The 10583-nt window shown below is 49.8% G+C and overlaps 2 protein-coding genes and 1 non-coding gene across 3 annotated transcripts; 1 reads left to right on the top strand and 2 right to left on the bottom strand.

Moving 5' to 3' along the window:
• Nucleotides 1-1424: 1424 nt before the first annotated feature.
• Nucleotides 1425-4609, bottom strand: LOC119292426 (transcription factor LATE FLOWERING-like). Its single transcript, XM_037571270.1, has 2 exons — nt 4531-4609; nt 1425-2372 (listed from the first exon to the last, which is right to left on the bottom strand). Exons 1-2 carry the CDS (start codon nt 4607-4609, stop codon nt 1657-1659), a joined length of 795 nt encoding a protein of 264 aa, XP_037427167.1. The 3' UTR covers nt 1425-1656.
• An 811-nt stretch (nt 4610-5420) lies between these two features.
• On the top strand, nt 5421-5494 carry TRNAT-AGU. The gene has a single exon. It is a non-coding gene; the product is annotated as a tRNA-Thr (tRNA).
• A 1997-nt stretch (nt 5495-7491) lies between these two features.
• On the bottom strand, nt 7492-9794 carry LOC119294607 (transcription factor bHLH18-like). Its single transcript, XM_037572819.1, has 4 exons — nt 9430-9794; nt 8680-9306; nt 8191-8589; nt 7492-7833 (listed from the first exon to the last, which is right to left on the bottom strand). Exons 2-4 carry the CDS (start codon nt 9277-9279, stop codon nt 7753-7755), a joined length of 1080 nt encoding a protein of 359 aa, XP_037428716.1. The 5' UTR covers nt 9280-9306; nt 9430-9794; the 3' UTR covers nt 7492-7752.
• Between the last annotated feature and the right edge of the window lie 789 nt (nt 9795-10583).

The raw sequence follows: 10583 nt of genomic DNA, 5'->3' as shown, positions 1-10583 counted from the left end.
GCATGTCGTGGGATATTGTGCGGTGGTGTCCGGTTAGGAGGAGAGAGAGAAGAGGGGGACCATGCATGTGGTGGGATATCATGTGGTGGTGTCCGGTTGGGAGGCGAGAGAGAAGAGGGGGACCATGCATGTGGTAGGATATTGTGGGATGGTGTCCGGTTGAAAGGAGAGAGAAGAAGGGGACCAAGCATGTGAGGAGGGGAAAAAAGAGAAGGACCATAGGGAGGTTTTGTATTGGTCAAGTGCATGTCCGGACTCCCGTATAGCTCCTCCCACTCACTTTGACTCCGGTTTACCGAAAAACCAACGTTCGGAACGTAGATAGGGGTCCCTGTTGGATGCAAAAAATTAATAAAAGTGATCCGGACAACATGCATAGGAGCTTTGCAGGTCTCCTTTGAAGATGCCCTAACATGAGTTATTTCTCTTGTGAGAACACTCATAGACATGCACAATGCCCAATACTAGCTCCCCTCAAAATATTGTTACTTTTCCAAAAATGAATATGTATTTTTTTTGTGAAATACCCATATATATATATAATAAACATTCATCAAAAGTACAAAACACCCTAAACATAATAAAAAATCATGTCAAGGTCTTTGGACCACCGAACGACCAGTACCGTCGTCATAACGAGCCGCTGATGCGTCACTGTCACCGTTCTCATACCAGAGTCGGACAGACCTTGTCAATGACAGTTGGGACCTCTTCGTGCACGTGACCCTAATACCAACGTTGGAGTCGTAGTCGTCATCATTGAACCATTAAATGATTTGAAGCACTTGACACGAGATCTCACCGTCACGCACAGACGACAAAAAAAACTCTAACCTTGCCGCCCCAAGCAACTTGCCTCTAGTACATTTATATGTCGATAGTGACACATCTATGGTTGCATGTCCGGCAGCCGCACCATCGTTGCAATGGACGCCAGAGGAACTCGACCATGCCACCGACGCCTTCTTATGTAATTCCCGCGGAGGAGATGTATAGATTTTTTGTCCAAAAGGACCCCCTGCCGAACGCTATTGTCAAAAAGGACTATCTGTAGATAAAAACATCAAAAAGGACCCCCTGACTAGTGGCGGCAGGTGCGGCAGGCGACACGTGGCACCTGCCGCCACGCCAGGAGGCGGCGGGCCCCGCCGCCACCGCAGGAGGCGGCCGCGCGGTGCCCAACGGATTCGGCACAGTGCAACGGAACGGGTGAGGCCAGGTGGGCCACGCCGCCACTGGCTGAGGCGGCCGCTGCTGCCCATGCCGCGCCCAGGCCGACAGCAGCATCTTCACGGGAAGCGAGGCGCGGGCCCGGCCGCCACCGGGTGAGGCGGCAGCGCGCATGCGGCCCGACAGCTTGGACGGGCTTGCGAGTCCAAAAAAAGCTTGGAGCAAACCACGTACGAGCTAGCTAGCATGCGGTAACAACGACAATAAATGTAACTAGAAGGTTCCTACTACACATCTTTACACACATGCATGCATGTGGCCATGCACACAGCCGCACAGAGCTACAGAAATCATCCGAGGAACTCCAAAAGCGATCGAGGACGACGAGCTGGTGCGCGCGGCGCGGGCCGGCGACAGAAACGGAAGGATTATTGAATCACTATCATGGTAGCTGAAGCGTCGACGAGCCGTGCTGATGAGGATGGGCTACCACGGCGCGTGCTGAAGGGCGGGGTAGGCGAAGGCAGCGGCACGGTGGGCGGCCGCGCCGGTGGCGGCGGCGGCGAGCTCGAGCGACTGCACCTGGGACTTGAGGAACTTGACGTAGTGGATGGCCTCGTCGAGCATGGAGGCGGTGTCCATCTTGGTGCCGCCGGGGACGAGGCGCTGCAGGACGCGGATCCGCTCGCTGATGCGCTCCCGCCGCAGCCTCGCCGCCACGCTCTGCGGGTCCTTGGAGGTCCGCACGTTGCGGCGCTTCGGCGGGCGCACCGCCTCCGGGTCGACCTCCACCGGCTGCAGCGCCGCGATGTGGAAGATCATCTCCCGCATCGCGTCCGAAGACGACGGGGAAGAGTACCCCTGCGGCGTGCCGCCGGCGCCATCGAAGACGGCGGCGCCCGGGGACACCACGTACTCCTGGTGCACGCATGCGCGCTGCCGCCTCACCCGGTGGCGGCCGGGCCCGCGCCTCGCTTCCCGTGAAGATGCTGCTGTCGGCCTGGGCGCGGCATGGGCAGCAGCGGCCGCCTCAGCCAGTGGCGGCGTGGCCCACCTGGCCTCACCCGTTCCGTTGCACTGTGCCGAATCCGTTGTGCACCGCGCGGCCGCCTCCTGCGGTGGCGGCGGGGCCCGCCGCCTCCTGGCGTGGCGGCAGGTGCCACGTGTCGCCTGCCGCACCTGCCGCCACTTGTCAGGGGGTCCTTTTTGACGTTTTTATCTGCAGATAGTCCTTTTTGACAATAGCGTTCGGCAGGGGGTCCTTTTGGACAAAAAATCGAGATGTATATGGTTTTGGTTTGTGTTTGAAATAAGGGCCCGTGACCACGATCACCAGAGAAAGCTAGAGATTAGAAACAGAAAATGTTCATTTGTGCGCAAAAATGTAAGGCTGGTGTATCCACTGGTTTAATCTAGAGATTAGAAACAGAAAATTTTCATTTGTGCGCAAAAATGTAAGGCTGGTGTATCCACTGGTTTCTGTATCCTTCTCTCCTTTTGTGTTGTTGTGGCTTGGATAATGAAATTGTAGATGACTCCTTTTTTGTGCCAAATCTATATAGGCTCAACTCTGAAGCCACCTTCAGAGTTCTTTTGTATGTATGGGTTGATGAGAATTATTGTTGCTGGAAGATGCAATCAGATCAAACGGGTGTATTTGTTTGAGCATCTATCTAAATGACGACTTGCTGATTGCATACAGAATCTATTTGTCCATGTTTGTTTGAGGATCCATGCCTATTCTTGTTTGGACATGTTATCAGATCCATTTGTGTTTCTTTGGCTTGTAGCACACATGGGTTATTCTTGTCAAGTGAAATAAGAGAGGGCTGTTTCAACATTTGATAGATAAATTACAAATTCAAGAAAAAATGATTTTCGACATTCTCAAAGAAAGAAGGATATGATAACTTGACTGGAAAATAAATAGATAGACCATTGCAATATTCTTTTCATGAAAAATGAGGTCCCTTTCCTGGAAATAGGAAGGATGCGCGCGTGCCATCATCATCATCATTAGACGGTCTGGCTTGTGCCACCTCATTGATCCACGACACGGTCATCCCTCTGGCGAATCATTGTGCAAGTCACTGATCCGGGGCACGACCCCAACCACTGGTCATGGACCACACCCTTCTTCTAACTCCCAAGTCCAAACCATCCCCATCTCTATCCCTATATATACTAGAAGTGATGATACATCCGCGTGCGGGGTACGCGTGCGACTTAGACTTGGGGCTTGGGAGGGGAGAAGAGAAGAGAACGCCGTCTGCACCGAGGTGGCCGCCAGGCAACGGGAGGAGGCTGGGTGACGGCAACGGCAAGAGGAGAGGACTGCTCCGGCGAGGTGGCCGCCGGACTTGTCATGAGGTTCCCGAGTACTTCAATCTTGGTCTCAGTTGAGACGAGACGCTTCAGCGAGATTCAGATCTCTCTGTTGGCTGCTCAGAGATGTCCGAGTTCATCTTCATTGTACGGAACAACGATATTGTATATCCGGCTGTCGCGGGCGGACGTACGTACGGGGACACGGTCCACTTGCATCCCTGGTTTGATGAAACAAGTCGTACCATGAGAGCATCTCCAACGGACGCGTCAAAAGACGCGCGCGTGGTAAACTGGTATTTTAGCGCGCGCGGCAAGCTTTGGCACGCTCCACCTTTAGAGCTTGTTTGTATGTATAGCTTGATGAGAATTATTGTTGCTGGAAGATGATATCAAATCAAATGTGTGTACTTGTTTGAGCATCTATCTAAACGATGACTTGTTGATCGCATACAAAATCTATTTGTCCTCGTTTGTTTGAGGATCCATGCCTATTCTTGTTTGGACATGTTACCAACTATTTGTCCTTGTTTGTTTGAGGATCTATGCCTATTCTTGTTTGGACATGTTACCCGATCCATTTGCTTTGCTTTGCTTGTAGCACACACCGGTTATTCTTGTCAAGTGAAATAAGAGAGGACTGCTTCAACACTTGATAGATAAATTACAAATTCAAGAACAATTGATTTTTGACATTCTCAAATAAGGCAGGATGGGATAACTTGGCTGGAAAATAAATAGACAGACTATTGCAATATTCTTTCCATTAAGAAATAAACCATGACCTTTTTCTAGAAATAGCGTGGATGCGCTTGTGCCATCATCATCACATGGTTTGGCTTGCGCCAACTCATTGATCCACAGATGGCCTGGCTTGCGCCCACCTCACCGATCCACGACACGACCATCCCTTTGGCCAAGCTTTGTGCCAAGTCACTGATCTGGGGCATGACCCTCCCACTGGCCATCATCATCACATGGTCTGGCTTGCGCCAACTCATTGATCCACAGATGGCCTGGCTTGCGCCACCTCACCGATCCATGGCACGGCCATCCCTTTGGCCAAGCTTTGCGCCAAGTCACTGATCCGGGGCATGACCCTCCCACTGGTCATGGGCACTTATTCACAATGTAATTATTGCACTCAACAGGCATTCTAGTTGGTGATGAGCTTGTCATAGATGGTGGAATGGCGACATTTCAAGTTATAGAGAAGATCGGGAGTGATCTGCGCTGTAAGTGCACAGATCCAGGTTTGCTTCTTCCTCGAGCCAAGTTGTCATTCTGGAGGGACGGAAAATTAGTTGAAAGGAACTTTGGGCTTCCTACATTATCGACAAAGGTGTAGCTTGGGCCCCCCTACCCAAGATCTGTCGGTTTCGACACCTACAAGAACACCCATAGACATGCACAATGCCCAATACTAGCTCCCTCGAAATATTGTTACTTTTCCAAAAATGAATATGTATTTTTGTGAAATACCCATATCTATAATAAACATTCATCAAAAGTACAAAACACCCTAAACATAATAAAAATCAAGTCAAGGTCTCTAGACCACCGAATAACCAGTACCATCGTCATAACGAGCCGCTGGTGCGTCACTGTCACCGTTCTCATACCAGAGTCAGCCAGACCTTGTCAATGACAGTGGGGACCTCTTCATGCACGTTACCCTAAGACCAATGTTGGAGTCGTAGTCGTCATCGTTGAAACATTAAATCGATTTGAAGCACTTGACACCAGATCTCACCGTCACACACAGACGACAAAAAAACACTAACCTTGCCGCCCCAAGCAACTTGCCTCTAGTACATTTATATGTCGATAGTGACACATCTATGGTGATTTCAACCAAGAGGTAGGGGGGGTATGATCTTGCTAGGTTGATAACACATTTTTCATATAGAAATTATTCACAAGAAGCTTTCATAGTTCAGTTGGTTAGAGCACCTGTTTAGTAAGCGGGAGGTCTTGAGTTCAACTCTCAATGAAAGCAAGAAAATGACATTTTGGTCCAACAAGAGTGTAACCATTTTTTTTCGAATTTAACTTCCAAGGAAGTCAAATCAAAGTTTTTTCCATCTGAAGAAAGAGACATTGAAGGTAAATGTAATTATTTTGGTAGTTTCTCAATGAAAGCAAGAAAATGACATTTTGGTCCAACAAGAGTGTAACCATTTTTTTTCGAATTTAACTTCCAAGGAAGTCAAATCAAAGTTTTTTCCATCTGAAGAAAGAGACATTGAAGGTAAATGTAATTATTTTGGTAGTTTCTCAATGAAAGCAAGAAAATGACATTTTGGTCCAACAAGAGTGTAACCATTTTTTTTCGAATTTAACTTCCAAGGAAGTCAAATCAAAGTTTTTTCCATCTGAAGAAAGAGACATTGAAGGTAAATGTAATTATTTTGGTAGTTTCTCACGAGAGTATAACTATTTTTTCCCCCAATTGAGCTTCCAACGGAAGCAAATCAAAGTCTTTTTCATTGGAAGAAAGTAATAGTTTTGCAAAATCTTAATCTACTCAAGACGCGCTGCCTCGCGTGCAGACAGAGACAAACAAAAGGATGCGTATCACACCAGCCCTGTACTGTACATGCGGAACATGGAAGATTGTACGTATATAATTGTATAGATATACTCCCAGTGTACGGCTAACTAATCGTGTCGTACAGTACATATATCGTCTCGGTAGGATATCTCGACGGTCCTGCATGCATAAACAGCGCGACGTCCAAACACATGCAGTACCTTTCTACCAAGATAGCAAGAAGATCTCGTCGCCAATAAAAAAAAAGAGATAGCAAGAAGATCTGACAGACTAGTAGTATACTAAGTACTTCCTCCGTCCGGAAATACTTATTGAAGAAATGCATAAAAATGGATGTATCTAGAATTAAAATACGTCTAGATACATCTATTCCTCCGACAAATATTTCCGGACGGAGGGAGTACATCAGATGGAGTATTAACACGGATGTACCAGTTCAATATATCTCATTTGTGTACTGATCTCGCTGGAGGCAAAAAAGTTTCGGCCTGAGATCAATTTTGTGCCTTTTGCCCTCGCTGGATCGATCTACTTGTGGTTGGTGGGTAATAATACACGGACCGGCGCATTAGTCGACGAGTGCAGTCTGCAGCTCAGTGACAGTGCCTCGCTATAGCAACCTGCAGCTGCAGGAAGAGTACACGTACGTGGATTCTGTTTGCGCCCGGCCAGCAGGCAAACAGGTCAAAGTTTCCGTTCCAACCGCTGATTGCTTGCTACCACCCTGCAGTTACCCTTCACTTCACTTCACTTCGCGGTTAGGCAACGTGGGCCGGGCCCTGCAAATGATCCGCGAATTATTCCTTACAACATACTCTTTTTTTTTGTCTAAAAAAAACATACTCATGTTTTGTAACTTCCGTTACAACATGCTCACACAGGGTGAAAAACTGTTAAGAAGAACCTCGTCGGACCTGCCGATTAAGCTAAACTTTGTAATCTGGTGTGAGACCTCATTGGCAAGTCGATTAATTTAAAAAATGGTAAAATTCTGGAGCAGACTAGAGATACTTTTTTTTGGGGGGTGGAAGAGCAGCCTAGAGATACTAGAAACCTCTTTCTTCATATCGACGAGAGGAGACCTGCCAAGTTTATCATTATCTTGAGCTGTGCAAGTACACGCTGCATTGTGTATGTGCATTTATCTGTACGTGCTCCGGTCCAAGCGATCAATCAATTACATGAAGCGTTAAGTACTAGTTGCATCACGAGGTGTGCTCCGGTCCGAAATTGCTTCATTTACGGATGATGCTTACGGAAACTCCTCCCAATCTAATGATTCCATTTCAGTCCGTAAGTTTAAATCCATAAAAAGTTGCCTGTAAGTGTAGCAACTCCCTGCTCCGGTACGATGCATTCACAAAAATTTACTCCTTCCGTCCCACAGTATAAGAACGTTTCTCAAGCTGAAATAGTTTAAAAAATATTCTTGTATTGTGAGACCGAGGAAGTAGCATCGAAAATGTAGTTTTTTTGTTTTGCGAGAACGAAAGTGTAGTTTTGTCTCAAAAGCTGTAATTTTATTTGATGCACTCGTTGAATCATGCGCACATGACGAGAACTAATTTATTTGCATGCCGATGCAGTTTATCTATCGATCTCTGCATAAAATTAGCCGCGACGGACACCCTGCCAGCATGCTTGAACGGCTTGATGCTCCTTGAACTTTGATCTCTTCCGGAGCATGCATTGTTATCCCGGCCCTATGAGGTGGGTGCAGGTAACAACGCCGCCTCTATCCTGCCAACAATGTCCTCCGCCGTGACGCTGAAGCCGTCGTCCACCTGACAAGACGATGATGTAGTTCCATCCATCAGTTGGTGTCCAAATAAAGCTTTTCAGTTAAGGAGCATGACACGTGCATTGTGTTAACCCTTCAACTACAGCTATTTGTTTAATGTAAAGATAAACACACTTTGCTTCTTCGATTTCATTTAACTGAAACCGTGATGTCCGTCAGTCTCGTAACAGGTGAAACATGCAGCACGCTCGGTAGAAACTACGTACTTCATTAGTGTCAAAAAACGTCTTATATTAAGTAAAAGACGGAGAGACTACCTGAAAAAAATGCTTTGTAATAAACTGTATTTAGAATGAGCAGCTGGTTGAGAGTTAACTAATAATAAGTTAAACGAGCTTGCCTTTGCCATGACGGTTATGATGAGAGTGCAAGCCGGGAACGGGACGGCATTGGCGTGGGTGATGCTTAGGTGTAGCCCCTCCACCTCGGCGAGCAGCCTGACGAGCACCCCCTTGCCGTCCTCGCAGTGGATCCTCACCATCACGTCGCTCCCCGAGATCCTCGCCTCGATCTCCGGCAGCCCGCTCCCGGTCGTCGTCGTCGTGCTTCCAGATGCTACCGCCCCTGCAGACGGTGACGGGCAGTCGTCTTCCGGCACGGCGGTGCACGGCTTCTTCTTGACGAGCACCACCGACTCGACGGCGACGCTCCTGCGGCTGCGGTCCTCGAGCGCCTTGAGCTTCTCCTGCTGCTCCCTGACGTACTTGACGGCGTCCGACAGGATCGTCGCCTTGTCCATCTGAGTGAATTGGTAGTTGGCTAATGAATCAGTTGACAAATTTCCCTTGTTGGATACTGTATGGATGTGGAAGAAGGTGGAGGCGCGGACCTTCTTGAGGCCGGGGATGACGGTGGAGAGCTCGATGAACCGCCGGTTGATCTTCTCCCGGCGCCTCCGCTCCGCCATGATGTGGTCCTGCGCGTACGGCGCGTGCCCGGTCCTGGCGGCGGCTCTCCTCGACGGCGGCGACACGTGGGCCTGCTCCGTCATGCCGGGGCCGTCGTGCGCTCCAGAGGGAGGAGCGGCGGCCTCGTTGCTCGGCTGCGCCAGGGCCGAGGTGAAGTTCCAGCTCATGGGCAGGTGGTTGTTGCTGCTGCCGACGCTGCAGGTCGTTGCGCACTTGGCCGAGTTGGACGACCAGACGTCGTTCTCCACGACCGTGGGCGAGGCAGAGGTGTTTTCATGGCCGCCGCCGGCGCTTTCGCCGGAGCTCCAGCTATCGGCGGCTTGGTGACGGTGGCCATCTTGTACCGCCATTCCCGCCGCGGCCGTGCCGTGCTGCAATGACGAGCGGCGGAGCTCTTGGAGTGACGGGAAGGTACAGCCATCGTCGCCGGCGGCGACCGGCGGCGGGTGGTCGTGCTGCAGCGTGTCCACGGCCCACTGCATGAACAAGCTGGAGTCGTCCATGTTCTCCAGCTGATACATACTGCTTCTAGCTAGCACCTGAGGGAGCTGCGCGCACCAAAGAAATCACAACAAAATGCAGAGCTCAAAAGGCAGGCAGGGGAGGAGCGTGCAAGAAGACGACGCAGCGCAGAGAAGATATAGCTAGCCACACACAACGAAATTACGTACCTCGTGGGAAGAAGAAGACGGAGATTACGTAGCAGCGAGCAAATGATTGCATGGAGACGTAGTAGAAAGAGCTCCAATCCATCCAAATCAGCTGAGATCTGGGTGCGTCCCGTCCCAATCCATCCTCTCACGCTGTTCTGTCTTTCTCCATGTATGCATGTAGGGCATATCACATTTATTTTATAGATAGCTCCATCAGTTATACCCTACTCTACTGAGGAGTTACGAGGGATTGACGAATTCACCACAGAACGCTTTGCTATGGATCAAAAGACTATTTCGCCCAGTGGCGGAGACAGGGGGACCAGCAGGGCCTGGCCCCCCTGACATTAGAAATTTGCTGCTAATTCATTGATGAGCAGTGCATAATTAGCAACATTTTGATGCTAAAAGTCTATTTTTCTATGCTTTGGCCCCCTTTAACCTACTTTGAAGGCACTCGGCCCCCCGATCGACATTTCCTGGCTCCGCCACTGATTTCGCCTTGGTGCAACACGAGCGAATAACATAAAACTACCACTTTTCATGCTAGGTTTTAAAAAACCACCACAATTTTATTTGTGACTGATACCTACCATTTTTCGTGTCGGCTGTCTCAAAAAATCCAAATTGCCCGTTGCTAGTGTTTTAAACCGTTTTCTGACGGTCCGGGCTCACCTGTTAGGCCACATCAGCACCGTGGTTGACGGCCAGGCCGTTAACGACCGTTACTCTGACCGGTACGGTCGGACCGCACCCGCTTGCGCCTCTTTCTCTCTCTGTCGGCAGAGCTCACTCTCGCTCCTCCTTTCCCCCGTGCTCTCTATCTCTCTCTGTACTCCTCTCCCGACGATGGCGGCGGCGAAGAAGGACGACGACGAGCCTTTGGGCCTTGGGGCGATCGCCGGCGGCGAGGGCGGTGCTCTCTCCAAGGTCAACAGGTGGCTAGGCAGCGCAAGTTTCCCGACCTAGCGCTCGCATGGGCCACCAACATAGGAGGTCCAGATCTCACCGACATAGGAGGTCCAGATCTCACCGACGTTCCGCACGTGCCCAGATGCATCCACGTGCATCCAAAAGGCGGACATGGATGCCACCAAGTGAGGACGGCCACTCGTCGTGGCATAGATAGAGTAGCAGAGTGCACGTGCACTACTATTCTGGGCGTCGGATAG

This window comes from Triticum dicoccoides, chromosome 4B, assembly GCF_002162155.2.
Source record: "Triticum dicoccoides isolate Atlit2015 ecotype Zavitan chromosome 4B, WEW_v2.0, whole genome shotgun sequence".
In the NCBI taxonomy this organism is placed as follows: Eukaryota; Viridiplantae; Streptophyta; class Magnoliopsida; order Poales; family Poaceae; genus Triticum; species Triticum dicoccoides.
The sequence above is the reverse complement of the archived record's forward strand: the minus strand, read 5'-3'. Positions and strand labels throughout refer to the sequence as shown.

Coding starts and splice junctions, on each gene's coding strand:
- LOC119292426 (XM_037571270.1), bottom strand. CDS start 4,609: ATGACCAGTGGGAGGGTCATGCCCCGGATCAGTGACTTGGCGCAAAGC. Junction 2,373..4,530: donor GATGGCCGTGCCATGGATCG/GTGAGGTGGCGC, acceptor AACGTCAAAAAG/GACCCCCTGACAAGTGGCGG.
- LOC119294607 (XM_037572819.1), bottom strand. CDS start 9,279: ATGTATCAGCTGGAGAACATGGACGACTCCAGCTTGTTCATGCAGTGG. Junction 8,590..8,679: donor TCATCCCCGGCCTCAAGAAG/GTCCGCGCCTCC, acceptor CAATTCACTCAG/ATGGACAAGGCGACGATCCT. Junction 7,834..8,190: donor TCATAACCGTCATGGCAAAG/GCAAGCTCGTTT, acceptor TCGTCTTGTCAG/GTGGACGACGGCTTCAGCGT.